Below are 20,768 nucleotides of genomic sequence, written 5' to 3' on the forward strand. Positions count from 1 at the left end.
AATCATCCATCTTATCTTGAATCGTCCTCGGCCATCGTTTTTCTTCTTGAATACCTTGGAAACAGTAACAGTCAAGCTAACTAACTATTCCCCTTCCACAGATAACACATTCATCCCAAGTGAATACTATTGCCATTGTACACTAAAAGTATCTACTAACACCATAATCCACCAACAAGGGCAAAATTTCCCATCTACTGAGAGTTAGAACCTCGATACACACAACCCCGGATGCCATGCCCTCCTGCGTAAGATTCCCGAGAAGAGACATCCAGTTCTCATATACATCGGCGAAGCCAACATGGAGGAGAGTTCCATCTACTAGAGTGGTCAGCATTTACGTACAAGGCCTCTGGACGGGGTGTGGCTGGGAGTTTAGTTCCGATGATAAAGATGTAGAAGGGTGAATCGCTGTGTCACTAGTAGAGGTATCGAAGAGGATGGTGGTAGACTCTCCTGGAGGGTTTCGGTGGTCCAATGAGACGGTCTGTGAATGGTTTTGTGTGCCATTGAATACCACTGCCGATAGAGACGAGGGAGGGATGCAGGGGTCGGAGGTGCGGAGGATGGTGTTGTTGGTTGTAGGGAGGCGGGGTGGATATGGATTGGGGTAGGGGCATTAGGGTGTGATTGTGGTTTTTGGGGTATGAGGGTGTGGGTTGGACTTGTTAATATAAGATAGAGTAATAGAGTACAATAACGCAGCTGTAAGGTTGCCTAGATCTAGATGAGTTATCTTACTGGTCATACCGATATTGCTAGACTAGTGCTTAGCTGCTTTCCGATAAGCTATCGGACGATGACGTCTATCGGTAGGGTTACGTGAGAATTAATCGAGTAAAGATGATATTCAATATGTACAGCGAAGGTCATCATCATGCACGCTCTATCGCAAGAATAAGGACATCCACTGGTCATGTGCACCCGCAACTCCAGTAACCAGTATGACTTGGACAGCAGAATTAAGAATAATATATAGCGATAGCAGAATGCTAGTTCAGCTGGACGTAGTTGGCTACTCGAGTTAGCAAAACCAAAGAGATAAAACATGCTAGAGGAGGTAATTACCTGGAAACTGTCCCTCTCGTCCGTCCACCCGGCCAGACCACCACTCGTTCTGGTTGTCCGTCCGATGCACAATCTCTATGACTTCTCCGGCGGAAAAGCTGAGATCACCGTGTGCTTGCGCCTCGTAGTCGTACAGCGCTGTGACGGTTTCCACCGGAGCGCTGAACCGGGATGGCTTAGGTTTCGGTGGCGGAGGCGCGGGCTTACTCTTCGCGGCGGCACTAAAGCTGCTGCCTGCGCTGGCCGAGTATGGAGGCGGGGGGTTCTCAACAACATCGGGATCGCGCTGTCGCGATGCGTAGCCACCCTTGCCCTCCTGTGCTAATTTGTCCTTCGGGCCAAGCTTCGATCCGGGTTTCCGACCGCCCGTGGCCTTGAAGTGGACGATGGTGAGCTCCTCGGCACGCTCCTTGACATCTCCACGCTTGTTCTCGAACGCTTCCTCAATATCCAAGGTCAGATCGAAGTACCCGATGTTGATGCCCTGCATTCTCTCGTGCAGGGTGTAGAAGACGTTCAGCTGCATGTAGTAGAAAGACTGGAACAGCGGGCGGATGAATTCGGCTTCAAGAGCAAACAGCTTGGGCAGCTCGTCCTTGAGCAAGTCGTTGTAGTAGTTGTATTCTTGGGTCGCTTGTTCCACATCGTTCTCGGCCTTGTAAAGTGCCTTTTCATCCTTCAGCGACTTGTCCTTCTTGTCTTGAAGTTTCTTGAGCGAATTCCTGTGGCGATCGTAGTCCAGTTTCTTATGGTCTCGCTTCACCGCGACTTTGCGGATCACCTTGATCACCTCCAACAGTTGTTGCGCAGGGCTGATGACGCGGGTGTCGATCATCTCCAGCTCGGGCACAAGCGATTCCTGGAGATCCCGCACGATCGCCTCGTATTCCTCACACGCCCTGATTCCCTCGGGGTTGCCTTCGATCGTATACGTGCTAGGGTCGGAAGCGCGACCGGAGATGGGTTTGTAGAGTTCCGTCATAGCCTTGGAGAATCCGATCTGGTGGTTCAACATGCCTGTCTGTCGGTCAGCATAAGGAGGGGGGCAAAAGAAGGGATCCGCCGGTACCGTTGATGGCGTCAAAATATTTCTTCGACTCATCGTGCAGCTTTTTGGTCTCCTTCTCAAGTTCCTGAAACCGCCGCTCGGCATCTAGGTAGACAGGATCCTTGGTATGCTCGCCGATGTTGAATTTTGCCTTGAACTGCTGGGGAGCGCGAACAATGCTCTTCTGAAAGCCCTTCAAACTCATCTCTGATTGGCCGCAGGTTGCCCAACACCCGCGGAAGGATTCGGTTTGGGTGAGGGGTGGAGGGTCGAAGGTCTGAGAGGGTGCAAAGGGGTAGAGACCGAAAGGGCAGCGATAGGGAGTCGAAATGGAGCAAAACCAAGCGGATCGAACGAGGATCTCGTGGTAGGCAAGAAGTGGGGAGGGCGTGCCTTTTGTTCGCGGCCAAGAAGACTACTGGTGCCGGTGACGGTTAGACTGCCACTTGTTGTGGCTGAGCTATGACATAATGTCTGCAGCCGCCGTGGCTGAGCCGTGGCTTCCGGACATCCTGGCTTACATTCCCTCTCTCTGTTTATCTAGTCTAGTTGGTAAGGCTGCAGTGGGTTCATGCCTGATGGACCACCTCTCTATTATTAACTCGGAACTCTTAAGAGTAAAGAACCCCCAGGCTCCAACCCAGCTCCATCTCCATCCCAGCACCAGCACCTTTCCCCCCTGAGGAGTCGATCCAGATGGCTCACTGGGTTGATCGCCAATTATTCAGCCGGACTCGGAGACTCGGAAGCTCCCTGGTTGGCGTTAGGCACCAGAGTATCCGGTTGCACTAGTGGCACTATCGTCAACACAGACCTCGACTCGATTTCCCTCATCTTCCGTCCGGTTCTGCCAAATCAAGGCCACTACTGGGCACGTCTGATCACTGAGCAGCGTCGCTCCGTTGTCTGTCAGCCGTCAGCGCCAACACACAAGGCTGGCTGACTTGCTGAGAATCCGGGGAAACCCACCAGTATGATGTTGGACCGGCAACAACCTTCGCTTTCTATGCATGTAAGAATGTGTTCAATTCATGGCGAGGCGGAGTGAACGATCGTACATCATCTCCTCTCTGGTTCATACATATGCCTCTACACTCGTATTGCGCTGGATATCACAAGAGACCTGGTGTAGATACTACTGCTGCTGCCATTACGGAGTACAATGAGAACTCCGCGGAAAGCGGCCAATTCCTATCGACGATCGACCAAGTAAAGCCGAAACCACCCAAACGGGAAATTGCCGGACTATCTGATAAATCCGATCGGGCCTAGCGGGCTCGGCAATGATATAACCGGATCCAAACTTTTTCCCACCGCGAACCTCCTGCTGTCATCTCACTCATCATCACTGTCCATCAATTCTGCATGGTACAGTATCAGAGTTAACTTCATCATGCCCAGTATGACCCCTATTGCCTTGAGACAGGCATCCCGGGCCTATGCCCATCGACTCTTGTCGACTCAGCCCGGCGCCCTGACGGCCTCCCTACCCCGGCGGGTGCTCGCCACCGGCGGTGCCATCCCCAGACGGTCTTACGTCTCCGAAACCAAGGCAGGAAACGCCCAGATCTCGGTCGAAACCGCCATCAAGCAGGAGCAGAAGGCCTTCGTGAACCAGACCGGCATTCAACCCCAGAAGGTCGAGCTTCCTGGCTCCGGCATCTCCGGCGACGCCTCGATGAGCCCTTCCGCCGGCATTCTGAAGCAGGCCACCGTTATGGACCAAGGCACCCGCCCGATTTACCTCGATATGCAGGCAACGACTCCGACAGACCCCCGCGTGCTTGACGCCATGCTTCCCTTCCTTACCGGCATCTACGGAAACCCCCACTCCAGGACCCACGCCTACGGTTGGGAGTCGGAGAAGGCGGTCGAGCAAGCCAGAGAACATATCGCCAAGCTGATCGGCGCCGACCCTAAGGAGATCATCTTCACCAGCGGTGCCACGGAGAGCAACAACATGAGTATCAAGGGTGTGGCCCGGTTCTTCGGTCGCTCCGGCAAGAAGAAGCACATCATCACCACCCAGACCGAGCACAAGTGTGTATTGGACAGCTGCAGGCATTTGCAAGATGAGGGATTCGAGGTGACATACTTGCCCGTGCAGAGCAACGGCCTGATCCGGATGGAGGACCTCGAGGCAGCCATTCGTCCCGATACCGCTCTCGTCAGTATCATGGCCGTCAACAACGAAATTGGTGTCATCCAGCCCATGGCGGAAATCGGCAAGCTGTGCCGCTCGAAGAAGATCTTCTTCCACACCGACGGTGCTCAAGCCGTCGGCAAGATTCCCCTGGACGTCAACAAGCTCAACGTCGACTTGATGTCGATTTCCAGCCACAAAATCTACGGCCCCAAGGGCATTGGTGCTTGCTATGTTCGCCGTCGTCCTAGGGTCCGTCTCGAGCCTATCATCTCCGGAGGTGGCCAGGAGAGAGGTCTCCGCAGTGGCACTATTGCCCCCCACCTCGTCGTGGGCTTCGGTGAGGCTTGCCGCATTGCATACCAGGATATGGAGGTACGTTGATTTTCTTTGCCCCTAAGGGGTTTCCAGCGGATGCCAGCGATGATTATAAGCTTTAATATGTATCGATTGTCCTGAAAAGCCATGGGGGTAGCGACACGCTCTGCGTGTCCCCTTGGCGCTTTGACGACCGTAGCAGGGGTGATGAGTCGAGTTGTGCTTTTGTTACGCTAATGCAAGGAAGACATGGCAAATGCTGACCATCGCAGTATGACACCAAGCATGTTTCGAGATTGTCCAAGCGCCTGACCGACGGACTCTTGTCGATGGAGCACACCGTCCTGAACGGCGACCCCAACCACCACTACCCCGGTTGCGTCAACATCTCCTTTGCCTACGTGGAAGGCGAGTCGCTGCTGATGGCGCTCAAGGATATTGCCCTGTCGTCGGGCAGTGCCTGCACCTCGGCCTCGCTGGAACCCAGCTACGTGCTGCGGGCGCTGGGCAGCAGCGACGAGAGCGCACACAGCAGTATCCGGTTCGGTATCGGCCGCTTCACGAGCGACAGCGAGATTGACTACGTGCTCAAGGCGGTGCGGGAGCGGGTGGACTTCCTGCGCGAGCTGAGCCCGCTGTGGGAGATGGTCCAGGAGGGTATTGATCTGAACTCGATCGAATGGAGCCAGCATTAAATTTCTTTGTGTTCGAATGACTGCGGGGGCGGTTATTGGTCGTATACCAGGCGCATCATGTTTTTTCCGATATCAGCGGCGGGATGGCGTTCGTATAGTGTGTAACATTATAGGATTGATGAAACTGTCCAGTCTGTACAGCAATGGATATTAATGACTTGATGTATTGATTGTAGTGCCTAATTCTTCCAGGCCGCGTGGGTGCTGGTTGTAAGGGATCGTAGCTTCTCAGTCTGCTGACTCCTACGGGACATTCCCGTTCAGGCAAGGTGCAGGTGATCAGGTATTGATCATCTATTTGACTACTTCGTGCTGTGTACTCCGTACTCCTAGTAGTGTAAACAGGTCCGGAGTATCTAGGAGCAGGGGCCTCGGATCACGTGAACCAAACGGGAATTGTCCGGCGCCGAGGAGTGGCCATTCAAGATAGCGTGAGTGGATCAGCAGAGGCCAACCAGCGAGGTCGGCCGTCCAAATAAGCTGGGGCCTCCGCACGGGCAGGTCACTTTCACCGCAGACCCGAACGGGGTGGCGTGGGTGGGAGCGAACACGCCCCCCGTCTCGCTTAAGCGCCCGATTTCGCACTCGGCGCCCCCTCCCACACGCTCCCGGTTCATTCTCTAGCACTCAGCCTACTGGAATCCAGTGGACACCCCTTTCGCTGACACCCAGTCCTCCCGCTGGCGCCGTTCAGAACCTCACCTACTCCAGCCCGGCAGAACACCCAGCTGGCCATGCAACCTCGACAGCTTCGTCCATACTTTATCTCTAGATCGATCTGATATCGACCATACCACCATCCACTTTCCAACCATGTGCACATCTTTCACCCGTACCATGCTGGCCACCCTCACCCCAGGGGCAAAGTTCGCCTCTGCTCCCGTCTGGCCTGGCTTGGTTCGGCCCACTTGACTCTTGGTCGCTGGCCATCCACGGACTAGTCAACTGTCCTACCCTCTCCCCATGGGTACAGAATATACTACCACCAACACCGCCGCTGTTACCCCTGTTTCGCGGACGACGGTTTCCGGATGACACAATCGCCATTAGTTAGTTACTGCGGGCAACGGCCCTGGGTCAGGCTGATTAATTCCCTCGCCCGGCTATTCGGTTCCTGCGGCTGTCCTGGAAAAGTCGAGGTTCAAATGGGTCGGATTATTTAACTTCGGGCAAATGCCATTGTACGATGGACTAGCTGGGAGGAAATTTTCCCGTCCGTTTCTTCTTCCTTTTCCCCCTCCTTTCGCCCTCTCTTTGTGCTCAGATCCGACCCTTCGGTCCCGTGATCTTCGCCATTCTCTCTGGCACGCCTCCCATTGCCTGCCCTTCTTGCTGCGACCTGGGCCAGAGCAGGTGGAGTCTGGTTTTCTTGCCCCTCTCGCAGCTCGAAGGCGTCCATAACAGGGCCGACACGACACCTGCTTTCGTTTGTGTCCGATCTGGTTAGCTTTTTACTTGGTCAATTGACATCTCGCCTGCTTTGCCGGAGTCTGACTGTCACACGACCGTTGTTTCCCCAAAGATTGTCCGTACATACCCTCCGGCACTGGGTTCCTTCCTGTCCCCCAACGCTTTCATAATTCTGCTCAACGTCAGGTTCCGGACAATCAGCAAACCTTAGACGATTGCCTTGACAAGCCACCACTGCGCACGTGAGCATCTATTGCATTATATCAGGCGGCGTCGCGGGCTCTCTGGGCGTTGCCATCGAGTCTGCATTGTATTTCCTGTCGTATATTCTGTCTTGACCCGCTTCCTGCCACCATGCTTCCTCCCATTCCAGCCTTGGCGGACTATGGCATCTCGCCGGATCACGGCTTCCTCCCGCCGGAGCCTCCCTTGGAGGTCTTGCCAGACCCTTATTACGCCAAGTGGGAGTGGGTCGTTTCCAACCTGCAGGCTCTCCTAACGAGCCGGAGGATCCGGGAGGTGGTCGATCATATGTCTATACTGTCTACATCGTATCTTCAGTCCGAGGGGGAGTGGCGGCGGGCATACGTCGTACTGGTCTTTATGCTACATGGGTATGTCTGGGGTGGAAGCAGGCCGGCCGAGGTAGGTGACACGGCATCGACTGGTGGTTCCTGAGCTAATCCTGGTGGACAGAAAATCCCGCCCCAGCTGACCGTCCCCTTATTCGACGTCTGCGAGCACCTGGGTTTGCCACCCGTGGCCACCTATGCAGGGGTGTGTTTGTGGAACTACAAGCCTATTTTCCCCGACGAGCCGATCGATGATCTGCGGAACCTCGACAGCGTCAACACCTTCACGGGGTCACTGGATGAGAAGTGGTTCTATTTGGTCTCTGTGGCCATCGAGGCTCGTGGGGCCCCGTCGATCCCGCTAGTGCTGCAGGCCATCGCGGCAGCGCGGGCTGGAAATAGTCTGGTTGTCACCGAGTGCCTGCAGCGACTCGCGGAGGTGCTGGACGAGGTGGGGGCGCTGCTGGAGCGCATGTACGAGCATTGCGACCCGTACGTGTTCTACCACCGCATCCGGCCCTACCTGGCGGGGAGCAAGAACATGGCGGATGCCGGTCTCCCGCACGGTCTGTTGTACGACGACGGAAGCGGTGAGCCGGCGTACCGTCAGTACGGCGGCGGCAGCAATGCCCAGAGCTCTTTGATTCAGTTCTTCGACATCGCCCTGGGCATCGAGCACCGTCCGACGGGCGAAATGCGTCCGAGCAGTACCCCGTTGAAGGACGAGAAGGAGGGTGTGGCCGGGGCGCCCCGCCACGGCTTCATCCAGGAGATGCGCTCATACATGCCGGCGGCGCACCGGCGCTTCCTGGAACATGTCAACGCCGTGGCCAACATCCGAGCGTACGTCGAAGCACGACGCTCGGACAAGGCCCTGTGCATTGCATACGATGCGTGTCTGTCGATGCTGCGGGCGATGCGGGACAAGCACATTCAGATTGTATCACGCTACATCATCATCCAGTCCCGGGACGCCCGTGCGAGTCGCCCCGCCCGAGCCACCAACCCCAAACAATCCATCAACCTGGCGACGGCCCGACATGGCGAGAAGCCCGACAGCAAAAAACTACGGGGCACGGGTGGAACCGCCCTGATTCCGTTCCTGAAACAAGCGCGGGACGAGACGGGCGAGCCGGCCATCGACGCCTGGGCCCGACGGCTATTGAGCACGGGACCATCGGAGTCGAGCTTTGCGGCGCTGAGCAAGGTAGACGAGGACCACGACGGTCATTTGCAGGTGGTGGGACTGTCGGGGACGTGGGCAGCGGACGACAGTGAGGGGGGGATCTGTCATTGGTAGCATTGCATATACTTTGAGCGGATCGTAATTCAGATAGCATGGATGACGAGGATGCGGGATGATCTCTGTACATAGAGCGATTGTTATGACGAGACTGATGAATGAATGAATTGGACGTCATTAATGTGTTCCTGGCGTTGCGTTGGGTCCGGTTGGTGCCTGGGGAATGACGTCGTACCGGATGCCGTGCGCTGACGTCATGACTTGGATGTCTCTATAAATCTCCCTCAACCATCCATCAACACAAACACAAATACAAGCATCCAGACACCTGATCTTTTATTACAACTCAACTACTCTACTTATAACCTAAGCATCACCACCACCATGTCTTCTAACGACTCCACCAACAACACCACCTCCACCAACACCTCCACCCTCAAATCCTACCTCGACCAAGCCACAGGCGTCGCTCAACGCGCTGTTGGCTCTCTCACCGGTGACTCCTCCATTCAGGTACATCCTACCCATACCATATTTCCATCCAACCCCAACTAACCTTGCTAGGCCCTCGGCGAAGACACCCAGTCCCACGGCAAAGCCGAGCACGAAGCCAGCCACAGCACCACCAAGGTCGGATCCGTGGCGGCCGACCCATCGACGGGCACCACGGCGAGCGACCACCCGCAGCGCAACAACGGCAGCTGGGACCAAACCGTCGGATCGGCGAAGGAGTCTCTGGGCAATTTGATCGGAAACGAAGGACTGCGCAAGGCCGGCCAGGACCAGAACGCAGCGGGCAAGCAGGCCGAGGCGGAGGGCCAGGTCAAGGACTGGGGTGAGGGTGTGAAGGGACGTGTCGCGGGTAACGTGGGCAAGGTGGCGGCTGCGGCGACGGGCGATGAGGAGGAGGAGAAGAGATGGAAGGATGTGCATGATGAGGGAAAGGTGCGGCAGAGGGGTGTGGAGGCCGATGTGGATAAGCGGTATTAAAGTTGGGATGGGGAGTGTACGATATGATCTGATGGATTCCGTTGGGATGATGAGTTATGACTTCATATGAATGCTTTTAAGCTTATTTGAACTTGGTCTTGCTTGCTGGGGGATGTAGCTTGGATAAGGTTGAGGCTTGAAGTCTACTAGGGTACTATGTAAATTCGTACTATGTAGAGGGGCGTTGATTGTTCCTTGGACTATAGATGGATCGACAGCTCCGGGCCTTGATCTGGAATTCTTATCTTGAGACGGCCCCGATTTTCGCCCCTCCCTTGATTACAGTCACCAACTGGCCCCCAAACAAGCCACCGCCCGGATTTCACCACCCTTGGATTTCAGGCTCTAAAGCATGACATCGGCAGGGGCCAAAAATGATCAGGACACGAAGTCTATCCTGGTTGTTACGGATAAATCTGGTGACGACTCATCCATGATGATTATGAATGTGCATGCAAAAAGTCTGACGTGATCGAGCTATACTTGCTCCTGCAGTGTAACCAATTGGCCAGGCCTAACTTCTAAGCTTACTGTTGAAAGACATCAGATACCAACCGGGTAATAGTCACTACGACATGCAGCTGCAGGGTCAATTGAGACCGTCAGCACTCTGCATGACTACTTACAGAATAGTGCTTACCTCCTGCATACGCTCATGCCAGAATGCTCCGAGCCGTCAGTGCCAGCGACGATGCCAGCGACAGATATGCGGACGACCTCTTTCCTTGCATACTTTCAGTTCAGAAACCTTGGATGTAAAGTTGTCCGTCCCTCTGTTATCAGCAATGGAGTCCATCTCACCCGCCCAGCATGCGGCGCTTCTTCAGAGTCCAGCCGCGACTCCCCCACCAGGGGTCGAATCCAACCTGATCAATCCCCCTAACCAACGGGCCGTGTCTATCTTTGTGATCCTGTTCCTGGGGATTCTGACCTCATTGGCCCTGACGATTCGACTGTACACGCGGGTAGTTCTCCTCCATCGGATGAAACTAGTAGATTGTAAGTGCATCCACATGCAATGATACACTTCTAACCCGAGCAGATTCCCTCCTGCTCAGCTGGGTATACTCAATCTCAGGCCAAATCATAAATTACAACCCTAATTTTCACAGGCCTCCTTCATCGCCTACCTAATCAGCGCCTGGCTCGCTGGCAGCATCGCCCCACTCGTCGATCAATGGAATCTCCGCAACCAGGACTACATCACCCTCCTCTTCGTATACCCCCTCCCAACCCCATCTCCCACATCCCCTAACACATCCAGTACTTCTACCTCGCCCACGCCCTCTACGGCATCAGCATGCTCTTCATCAAACTCTCCCTCCTCCTCAACATCCTCGAACTCTTCACCCCGCTGCACCAAAAAACCACCCTCTACAAAGCCTGCCACCTCATCATCTGGACCAACAGCACCTTCTACCTCCTCTTCATCATCCTGCAACTCTTCTCCTGCCACCCCGTCTCGAAAAGCTGGGACATTCTCATCCCGCACGGCGTCTGTCTCAACACCGAAGTTATCGATCTTGTGGCGGGGGCTATCAACACCACCTCGGACTTGATCATCTTCACGCTCCCGCAGATCCGCATTTGGGGACTGCAGATGAATTTGAGGAAGAAACTCGCCGTGTCGGGGTTATTCTCTCTAGGATTATTGTATCCCCTCCCCCCTCCCTCCTATACCGCATATTTGATAAATAAGAACGGATATTAACACTGAATCCAGAGCCTGCGCGGCCTCCATCCTCCGCCTCATCCACTCCATCTGGGTCCTGGTCAGCGCGAATAAATCCTACTACGAGTATTTCTGCGTGTTGTGGATGATGGGCGAAATGGGGTTCGGGATTATGGTGGGGTGTTTTCCGCTGTTGCCGAGGTTTGTGAGACATGTGAGAGAAACTATCTTTGCTTTGAAGAGGCGGGGTGTGCTTGATGGTGGGGATGTTCGTGTGGGTGGCAAGGGGGATGTGGCTGGGGAGCAGGATATGGAGATCTTGTTGGTGTCGGTGGGGAAGGATCGGGGGTAGGTCTATAATTACTGCTCATTTTATTTAGGAGTTTGGTAGTTATCTTAGATGTCTAGATGGTTCACCGTGGGATCTACTTGGTTGAAGATACTAAACAGCCGTAGATATGATATAGGGCCTGACTGATACCAGAATATCTTCATTCGAGTAAACTCCACCCACCAAATACAGCCACGTCTAAAAGACCGATCAGATGCAAAGAGTACCTACCTGCCTTCTTCTATCCTAGACAAAAAAATCACAGATACAAACCTCAGAATAAAAAAAGAAAAAAGAAGGGATAAAAATGACCTACGCAGGACTCGAACCTGCAATCTCTTGATCCGTAGTCAAGCGCCTTACCATTGGGCCAGCAGGCCATTGATATCTATTTCATTTTACTTTGCTTTATAAGCCAGTTCTCGACTGCTAGAAGTTTTCAGGATTGCTTTATGAGATACGGATACGGATACTCCGGATAAAGAAATCCACCAAGCTCTGATTCTCTCGGAGGGGTATTTTCGAGGATGACTCCACTTTGCAGTAGTACATATATCCAGAATAATGGGATTCTTCCATGTCATGTGCTAACAACACTACCGGAATAGATCCAATGCCTCTCCACCAAAGAAAGACCTTCGAACTAGCTACGGAGTACAGACCCCGACATTCCACCAAGCCCTTATCTTATCTTATGGGTTGTATCTTCGATGATCAGCGTCTTGCTCGCTGCTATGGATATAGTCTACATACATACATCCTTGATATCAATAATCAACGAAGATGTAAATTGCCACATACCTTCAAGTTCTAAGAAAAAAAGCGTAAGGCTTACTTACCCAGAGCTAGTATGTCTCAAAGTGCTGGGGTACGAGATGGCAGCTCACCCGTAGGCGGTGAGCACACCAACCAATGAGAACACCTAAAAGAGGCGATCCTAACCGATGATAAAGTTGATATAGACAGGGTATACGATGGCACAAAAACAAGATCAAAAGTCTCTGACAAGGATGGGATTCGAACCCATGCTCTTTCGAACTGGTGTTTCGGGTTTATAAGTACTCGATTTGCGAATCTTATAGCGCCTAAAACCAGCGCCTTAGACCACTCGGCCACCTTGCCATTATTATTCTTCTGTTTATTGTGGAAGGTTATGTGATCTCGTTCGTTTCACTTATACGAGAGTGCGAGTCGGAATGTGCTACCGCGTCTTGATATGGGGCGGAAGCGGGGGTATCCGGGATGATCGGAGTAACCGAGCATGTAGGTATGCTGTTTATGCTTGATTACGGAGTACAGCCCACCAATGGAATTGGCTCCTCGAAAAATCAGTTAGCTAAGACACAAAATGACATTGACTAGACCTGTTTACTTCGAAGGAGGGATGATGTGATCCATATCGAATGGCTGTCCGAGTGCTTACTTACTCACTCCACGCGTTTAAGTTCGAGGCTGAACTGCAAGGTTCGGAAAGCAGGCTATGCATCGCAGCTATCCTCCCCCCCAACCAAATTTCAGGGCCAAAATCTTGTCTCTGTTCCTCTTCCATTCTTCAAGAGTGGAGTTACTGATCGATAGCGTTTGCGCAGCAGTTGTGAGCGAAGCGGGAATCAATTTCCCATTTCATTGGTTCACCCGTTGGGCTTCTAGATATACCAAAGTATGGACTTTATTTTTCGCGCGAATACTCGAAATTTATCTTATGTTTGGGACGAGGCCTTTCTGTGCTAGTATCAATTAGCGAGGTTCACATTTCATATTTGGAGGAGCTAGATGAGGTCCCTGCCTCCTTGGCAGTATAATCTTTTATATTGGATGTCACGGATATACGGGACAAACCTGTCCGCAAGTGGTGCCTCTTGCGCTGGGACAAATGAAAAGTTCCTAGCACAATAGAGTCTGGATAAAACTTAACACTCCCGGTCTCTGAGACCGTACGGTGACTGTATCATTGTACCACGCACTGCTCATCATTCATCCAGTCTCCAAGGATGAGGGTGTACACCATCACTGCCGTCAAATTGGTACTTTGGACGTTAAACAGGCGTCTCACCACGGGCCCGAACGTAACCCTGCTTTTCATTCCACCCAGGCTTTCAAGGAAATCTCTTCCGGATCACGTACTTTGTTACTGGCTGGGCAGCGCGTCTGATTCAGACATTCGATGTTGCATCAAAGCAAGGTGCCATGTGACACAGCCACATCCTAACCAACCAGAGACGTCAGCTGGTGATGGATGCATCAGGTTACGAATATCCTGGTGGGGATCACATCTTCAACGTACATCTTACCTGTCAAGTGGCTTACGCTGGTACCACCACATTACCGGAAGCCTCCCCAAAGATGGATCGCAACCGCCTTGATGATGATAGCATAATCCCCAATACTTTTAATCACAGCCTTGGTACCTGCCTGGACATGGGTGGTATCGAGAGCCTGGACTCGACAGGTCTCGAATCAAAGTTGTGAAACATTCCACACAGCGCTTAGGAATAATGCGACCAGACGAGAGCTTCGCAGCTAGGCTGACGAACCTATAATTAACCAGGGGAGCATCTCAGACTTGACATCGTTGCTTGAAGTTTTGTACGGAGTACTCGCATCGGATTCATCGACGACATCGATGGACCGGGGAATCGGCGAGTTTTTTGATCGTGCGTTGCATTTTTGAATTGTGATATGTCTGAAACAGTCTGTATTTAGGTTTGGTGCCATCCATCTGGCCTGATATCAAACCAACCCGAGTGTGTTTGACACTGGTAGGTAAAGAACAACAAAGACTGAAAAGGCACATCGTCCAATACCGCGGGAACATAGGATCACCCCGCCACCCCCCCCCTTTTTTTTTTTTTTTGAACAGCCATTCTCATTATTCTGCACTACGAGGTCATATCTACGAATTATGTAGACTGTCTGCCCCAGTTGAGTCTAGAACCTAGCTTTCTCCATGCTGTACACCTACTTCCTAGTTAATCCATAGTCGCCTATGTAGGTCCATCGTTATCTCTATGAATCTCCGTTCCATCAGATTCCGTGCAAGGTGGCATCCGGCTAGTCAACATGGCAATAAGCGTGGAAGTTGATCAAGGGGTTATACAAGAGCGGTTCTTTGTGATCATGTGATTTCAAAGTGTATTACTGATATAGGGGATCTGGACCCTTTTCACTATGTTCCTGGATACATGGTAGGATAGGAGTTGATTTCTGTTAGTGTTGTGGTTGGAGATATGGCGGAGATGAATGGTGTACAGTGTGTATACAATTAGATATTAGAAGCGTTCTCTCGTCTCTTCTTTTCTCTCGTTTTCTTTTCTTTTCTTTTCTAGCTACTTCCCGTAGTTGGCCTTGGAAGACATGATATTCTGGGCTTTATATTTAATAGATTCCACGAATCTGATATTAGGGTATATCGCTCATGCTAGGACTGAAAATAATCCTTACACTGACAGACTAGTAACCTACTTCTGAGCTTATCCTGCGTAGTGCCATGCCACAGATCCTTAACAAGTTCAAAACTACATAGTTAATTTAAGAGCAAGCTCTAGATCAGCCATATCAAGATGCAGATCGCCCAGTGAACATTTACCAATAGAACGGTGGAAGGACAGCGGAGTAAATACAGCTAGGCAGCCCTGACCCTCCTATAATACTGATTTTTAAACTCTGGCTCTTACCTCTACTCTCGTTTAATCAGGGACAACGCTTGTCTTATTTGGAATTAACTAAAACCATAAACACTTTATTACCAAGCTGGCAGCTTATATCCATTCATGGTAGCGATGATCTCAAAGTCTGACCTGACCGCCAGTGGCTGATTAGATCCAATAGATAACCCCCCTTCCCCCTCCCCTCTTCTTAGCATATATCCATCTCCGAGAACTGTCCAGACCATCCCAGTCGCTTGTATCTCTTTCCATCTACCTATAGACCATCATGCTTAGGCCAATATAATCACCATCAACATTTATAGTATTTTGAATCTTCCCATCCATCACTCCCTACCTCATACCAGATAAGTCGCAAATACTCCGAACAACGAACCAAAGGCATCTCTCTCCTACTGCCGTCATACCCCAGAACCTAACCCCCACCCCTTACACAAAATCAGGGGTCAGGAGGAAGTAACACTGCAGGAATGCCAGGCCGGTAAGAAGCTGTGGTACGGCAGGTGGGAGTCACTTGGTTTGTATGAGGGGTTCGTTCGTGCTGTTAATATCTTTTGGGGGGGGGGGGGGGGGTTGTGTTACTAAGGCTTATAGTTGGTACGGGTACGGGTAGAGGTGCAAGGCAGTACAGGTATTGGGGGAGGTAATTTGGGGGTTATATACATAGTATGTATAGGTGTATGTGTATACCTGATCTAGGTCCATGGATTGGATACTATATAATCATGCTTATGTCGAATAATCTAAGATGCATAAACAATGAGACAATAAGAAAAAAGAACTGTACTTGAACAAAAAGAGGAGGTTGAGGAAGGGCGAAACGATGTTTCGTTCATGCATTGTGTTGTTATCGACAGAGCGAAAATTTTAAAGTCCTTATTTCAAGGCTGAGCGTGCGGTGATCATACTTTCCATGATGATGCTCAATCTATCCATTTATGTATCGCGCTGTTGTTGGATAGGGTGGGTGGTCGATATGACACGGGGCGACGGAGTATATGTTCGCTGCGATGGTTTCATTTGCTCGCATCAGGACATGACGGAGACGGAGTAAGAATGGCGGTTAGACTGCTTCTCTACGGAGTACCTATCTGGTAAACTTGGGGCCGTTACTGTTAGGCAATCTTAGTAGTAGACTAGTAGTAGTTCTCGTAGCTCAAACTCGCTCTAGACGAGCTAGCCAATCTACGCCGATCTCAAGTGGATTTTAACCGCCCTGCGTAAGCGTCAGCCCGTACCCTGTCAGCTTACGGTCCGATCACCCGACACCACAATACAACAATATCCACAAGAATCAGAGTAATGTAGTGTTTCATTAGGTCATCTATTCTAGGATATTATCGTATGTTGAGACCTGTCTCAGAACATCCACGAATTCACCGGCCCAGCACAGCCTCGTAGGCAGTGCATTACCGAAGCCAATACCCTCGGCGAATCGACAGATACAGGGCCCTCTCCTCGCGGACAGATGGCATTGGTTGGTTCGCGCGACGACGGCTCAGGCTCGTGTGCACACCGACCCGTTCGTCTCCGAGGGCTCCGATCCGCGGTCTCTCCATGGCTACGGGGCCGTGGCATTCGTCCGTTGGCGCTGCTCCACTGCGGGTGAGGTCCATCCTCTGTAAGCCGGGCAGGCGCAGCGACGGGTCGAAATTGATCAGCACGATCGCTTGGTGTCCCGTTCCTTCCAGCCCGTCCTGGTCGACTGAGTACACGAGGGACCGTTCGTCGGCGGCCGCCTGCACGGAGCCACACCGCTTGGAGGGACAGAGCAGCTGAGTCAGTTCCCGGGGGGCGTCGTCCGGTGGCCACAGACTGACCCCGCGGGAGGCGTAGCGCTCTTCGCTGTGCTCGATGGGTTGGCCGTCGGCGTCGTTGAGTTCCGGGCGGAAGAGCAAGCCGGGCTCGCCTTCGTCTCCGGCCTCGTCAATGGGGCATTTGCGTTTGCGCGACACGACGCGGACCCGGAGGCGGTCGTGGGAGATGAAGCTGCCGGGCCGCTCCGGGGAGGGGTCGTTGACGAGATCGACAAAGGTCGAGGCGGAGAGGTTGTAGCTGCGGAACTGGGTTTTGGCGAGGATGTAGTCACGTCGTTGGGCCGGCTCCACGCCCTGCGCGTATTCCGGGTGGAAGTGTCGGCGCAGACGCTTGCGCGGGGGCTCGTAGTTGGGTTTGTTGGTGGAGTCAAGGGTTCGGGTCAGGGGTTCGTCGGGGAGGGCCACGGGCGTGACGGTGGACGCTGGACCCGGTCCTGGCGGCTTCTGCTGAGCGAGTTCAGCCGGCGACGGCAAGGGCTGCATGTAATACGTGCGTGCATTTTCACTGCCGCCATCGCGCCATTCCCGGCGACATTCGAGGATCATCAGGCGCTTGGTGGCCTCATCGTGGCGCAGGGTGAGATCCGACCAGGTGTCGTTGATCGGGCCTTCGCGATGCTGACGCCGCCAAGTGCGGTTGGGCATGATATGTCGCCTTTGGTCCTTGGCCTGGGGGGAGAGACACAGCCAGACATAGTACGAGGTCCAATCCACTTCCTCCGCTTCGAAGTCCACCAGCGTGGATACGGCATAGAGGTGATCCTGGTGGATGTCAAAACACACGGTCTGGCCAATCTCACACCCGGCGAAGTTTTCCAACACGACGGGCTTGTCCGTGGTGGGCTGGCCGGTTCTCAGATCCACGCAATTGATCGCCCATTGCGGATAGCCTCGATCGCCCATGGCAGTGTGCGTCCCATAGTAGAGATAGGAGCCATTATGTCGGACAAATAACCGTCGTGTGTGTCGGAGCCGGGTCAAGAGACGGAGTCGGCCGCTCTTCTTGTGTTCCACCTTGCGGCGCATGTCCATGGCCAGCAGCCAGGCATCGGGTCGATCCTCCAGCTCGACGGTGAATGCCAGAATCCCGTCCCTGTAGTACATGAGACCGATCTGGATCGTGTCCTCCCGTGGGTTGCACTCCGGGATCGCACGGGACAGCACGTTCTGAATGTTCAGCACCTGCTCCACTTGACTGGCCCCGTGCACATCCAAGAGGCGAATTTCCTCATTGTAGATGTAACAGAGACAGCCATCGCTGTAGAGAAAGGAACTCCCGTAGGCTAGAATGGAAGCCGAGTACGGCTGAGCGGTAGCGAAGGATTCCTTGATGTCGAACAAGCGCCCGAGAGCCCGGCGGTATCCAGTCTTGGCCCGGCTTGCTTGTTGCCCTTCCTTGGTGTGTAGGAGATCGTTCTAGGAGTGTCAGCATCAGCACGATACGTCACAAGGAGAACGGATTCATTACTTGAATGGCCTTGCGAGCGATCGACTCATTTTGAATCAAGTGGTTCAACGTTCGGTTGACGCGACTGAGATGGATGAGATCCTGACAATCAAGGGTGGAAGCCACTTGGTAGAATACATCGTATGGGATGCAGTCCAAATTCTTGGCCATTGCTGAGACGACCATGCTGACCCGCGGGCCGGGAACCATATACGGGCAAAGAATGCGAACACGACCACCACACCGAGGTTATACCATCGGAAGGAGAGGATTGGGGCGTGAGGGGACAATTATAATAGTATAACAGCCTCGTGTGTGTTATCGACTGATGCAAATGAATCCGTGCCCACAAGTGAATGATAGTATCCGAATTCACGGTTGGTAGGGACAGACAGAAAATTGTAGTATAGGCAGTGTGGACCAATCCACGGTCGTATGATTAAAGTTTATTGGACAACACAGGTTTGCGACAACAAACAGCCCTGCAATGATGCAATGGACACATGGACCTGTCGGGGCCGGAGCTGTTGACCAGCTCCCATGATTTAACTTGGACTGATGATGCGGCTCTGTTGTGTTATCCTAAGCTTTGGGAGGGATTCCGGGGGCGAAAGAAGGGAAAAGTGGATTACGGCTGATGGGGGGGGGGGCGGCTCTTATTGGCCCCGGGAATGCGGCGGCATGCCATCAGGGAGGCCAGAAAGGATGGATGGATCAGGAGCCTAGCAGTAGTCCAAGCGGCACAAGTGCGACCAAAGGCACAGGCATCAGCAAGAGTGATGATGATCCTTGCCCTGGAGCAGCGGTCAAGCGGGAACTCCCAAAGGGGGTGGTTACCAATCTAACGTCCGTCGAGCCTCTTCGCACCAAGAAAAAGTTCCTGCCCTGGGTTACCAGGGGACACCTGGGCAAGGCTGTGTTGGAGTGCGCCGTGCCACTGAGAGCTGAGCGGGTGGGAGATTACTGGTTACTGGTGACTGTTAGGCAGTGGCATTTCCCGCTAATTTTAGCATGTTTTTGCCCCCCGGGTTGGCAATCGGTCCAGCTCCAGCAATCCAGCAGCTGCCCCAGCCAGAATCGCGATTCGCAAGACAGGTCGCATCGACTCACCGGATTTGGAGGCTCAACTGCGCTGTGGCCAAGCCGTAAATGATTTGATGGGGGGGAGAGTCCGAGTTACGCAAGGAGGCGGCCGGATCTGACGATACGAAAGCCCGGTGGGATCGGACTTTGCAGCCTCCCCCCGATCGCCCAACATGGTTACTGACCTCTTTCCTCGGTGGGTTTAATCTCAACCGTCTACACGAAACTTTGAAGCTAATTTAGCTTCCCAAGAGCCCAAAGAGGAGGCTGAAAGGACACTGCGCCGTACGAAGTACGAAGATTACTCCGAAAATGGGGACCAACTGGCGCCGCAAACGGCACCCTTGGCGGGCCGCTTTCCTGCCTCAGGCCGAAGCCTCCCCATGAGGCTGCCAGGACGATATCTGATCACTCGACTAGTGCAGCCCCTTTCATTACCCTGGCGACCACTACTCCGTACGGGTGCGTATATCGCGCATAGTGCCACTGGGCCAGAGTGTTCACCGGTCAGCCTGGTCGGGTGATAACCGTATCCAGGGAGCTACATCAGGGTCATCCTGCATTCCGCATGAAGATCCTTCACCAGCAAGCTCCTGATCCTCCGATCCCAGTTTGCTCGACGCATCCCCTGTCTCCAGAGCCAATCTGGTGACAAGGCCGATGACATCCCGCGGCATGTACCAACCCCGCTTGCACTGCCTCGGGCATGCGTAACAGGCTCGGGAAGCCTGAAACAGGTACCGCGCACACCCGGAGGACGCACGGAGACCCGAGGCCTGCACGTTTGGAGTTTGGACCACATCGGCGCACCAGGGATGGTCGCGTTCTGGACCCTGGATGGGTCAGCGCTCACGTCAAGGGCAGGTGGGATCACTTGTTTGCCAAATGCCAACAGCCTTGCCGATTGCCATAAGCGTGCAACAACGCGTGGTCCGTGGTACATCCCGGTCGCCAATAGGATATATGCCGGTCCAGATAAGCACTCGCCATTTTGGATTGCGGGGTTGGTGATGGTGGTGACATCTCCAGCATGGTCGTCATCATGGCCGATCACACCAGACAGCCTCACGATGCTGGGTTATCCAGAAATCTTCTTTGAGGGGCAGAGGGTTATCTCGCCGGCCAAGGAACCGCACAGAGCATCCGGATCTCACGGATCCTGGGGCCATGGAAGTCCGAGCGGAAGATGAGGTGAGCATCCCTGCTGCTTGCTTTCGTTTGATGACTGTTGCGGTGCTGTCAAGGGCGTACACCATGCTGATTACG

The 20,768-nt window shown here is 53.2% G+C and overlaps 7 protein-coding genes and 2 non-coding genes across 9 annotated transcripts; 5 read left to right on the top strand and 4 right to left on the bottom strand.

Annotated features, from left to right (window-relative positions):
• Positions 1-951: 951 nt before the first annotated feature.
• On the bottom strand, positions 952-2,610 carry BO80DRAFT_424204 (amphiphysin). The gene is made up of 2 exons (XM_025719229.1): positions 2,138-2,610; positions 952-2,085 (listed from the first exon to the last, which is right to left on the bottom strand). Exons 1-2 carry the CDS (start codon positions 2,319-2,321, stop codon positions 1,052-1,054), a joined length of 1,218 nt encoding a protein of 405 aa, XP_025576164.1. The 5' UTR covers positions 2,322-2,610; the 3' UTR covers positions 952-1,051.
• A 544-nt stretch (positions 2,611-3,154) lies between these two features.
• Positions 3,155-5,300, top strand: BO80DRAFT_44408 (IscS subfamily cysteine desulfurase). The gene is made up of 2 exons (XM_025721409.1): positions 3,155-4,634; positions 4,850-5,300. The coding sequence occupies exons 1-2, from the start codon at positions 3,510-3,512 to the stop codon at positions 5,270-5,272; spliced, it is 1,548 nt and encodes a 515-aa protein (XP_025576165.1). The 5' UTR covers positions 3,155-3,509; the 3' UTR covers positions 5,273-5,300.
• Positions 5,301-6,793: 1,493 nt separating this feature from the next.
• Positions 6,794-8,612, top strand: BO80DRAFT_424207 (indoleamine 2,3-dioxygenase). The gene is made up of 2 exons (XM_025719230.1): positions 6,794-7,327; positions 7,379-8,612. The coding sequence occupies exons 1-2, from the start codon at positions 7,037-7,039 to the stop codon at positions 8,552-8,554; spliced, it is 1,467 nt and encodes a 488-aa protein (XP_025576166.1). The 5' UTR covers positions 6,794-7,036; the 3' UTR covers positions 8,555-8,612.
• Positions 8,613-8,842: 230 nt separating this feature from the next.
• BO80DRAFT_379727 (uncharacterized protein) lies at positions 8,843-9,667 on the top strand. Its single transcript, XM_025716782.1, has 2 exons — positions 8,843-9,010; positions 9,062-9,667. Exons 1-2 carry the CDS (start codon positions 8,882-8,884, stop codon positions 9,485-9,487), a joined length of 555 nt encoding a protein of 184 aa, XP_025576167.1. The 5' UTR covers positions 8,843-8,881; the 3' UTR covers positions 9,488-9,667.
• Positions 9,668-10,186: 519 nt separating this feature from the next.
• Positions 10,187-11,574, top strand: BO80DRAFT_424209 (uncharacterized protein). The gene is made up of 5 exons (XM_025719231.1): positions 10,187-10,486; positions 10,530-10,549; positions 10,600-10,704; positions 10,752-11,140; positions 11,211-11,574. Exons 1-5 carry the CDS (start codon positions 10,273-10,275, stop codon positions 11,509-11,511), a joined length of 1,029 nt encoding a protein of 342 aa, XP_025576168.1. The 5' UTR covers positions 10,187-10,272; the 3' UTR covers positions 11,512-11,574.
• Positions 11,575-11,798: 224 nt separating this feature from the next.
• On the bottom strand, positions 11,799-11,870 carry BO80DRAFT_t135. The gene has a single exon. It is a non-coding gene; the product is annotated as a tRNA-Arg (tRNA).
• A 622-nt stretch (positions 11,871-12,492) lies between these two features.
• On the bottom strand, positions 12,493-12,612 carry BO80DRAFT_t134. Its single transcript has one exon. It is a non-coding gene; the product is annotated as a tRNA-Leu (tRNA).
• Positions 12,613-16,289: 3,677 nt separating this feature from the next.
• Positions 16,290-19,073, bottom strand: fbx15 (F-box domain protein). The gene is made up of 2 exons (XM_025717694.1): positions 18,441-19,073; positions 16,290-18,388 (listed from the first exon to the last, which is right to left on the bottom strand). The coding sequence occupies exons 1-2, from the start codon at positions 18,627-18,629 to the stop codon at positions 16,565-16,567; spliced, it is 2,013 nt and encodes a 670-aa protein (XP_025576169.1). The 5' UTR covers positions 18,630-19,073; the 3' UTR covers positions 16,290-16,564.
• BO80DRAFT_44557 (uncharacterized protein) lies at positions 18,790-19,807 on the top strand. The gene has a single exon (XM_025721495.1). It carries the CDS (start codon positions 19,057-19,059, stop codon positions 19,570-19,572), a length of 516 nt encoding a protein of 171 aa, XP_025576170.1. The 5' UTR covers positions 18,790-19,056; the 3' UTR covers positions 19,573-19,807.
• The last annotated feature ends 961 nt before the right edge of the window (positions 19,808-20,768 follow it).

This window comes from Aspergillus ibericus (genome assembly GCF_003184845.1).
Source record: "Aspergillus ibericus CBS 121593 unplaced genomic scaffold BO80scaffold_15, whole genome shotgun sequence".
In the NCBI taxonomy this organism is placed as follows: domain Eukaryota; kingdom Fungi; phylum Ascomycota; class Eurotiomycetes; order Eurotiales; family Aspergillaceae; genus Aspergillus; species Aspergillus ibericus.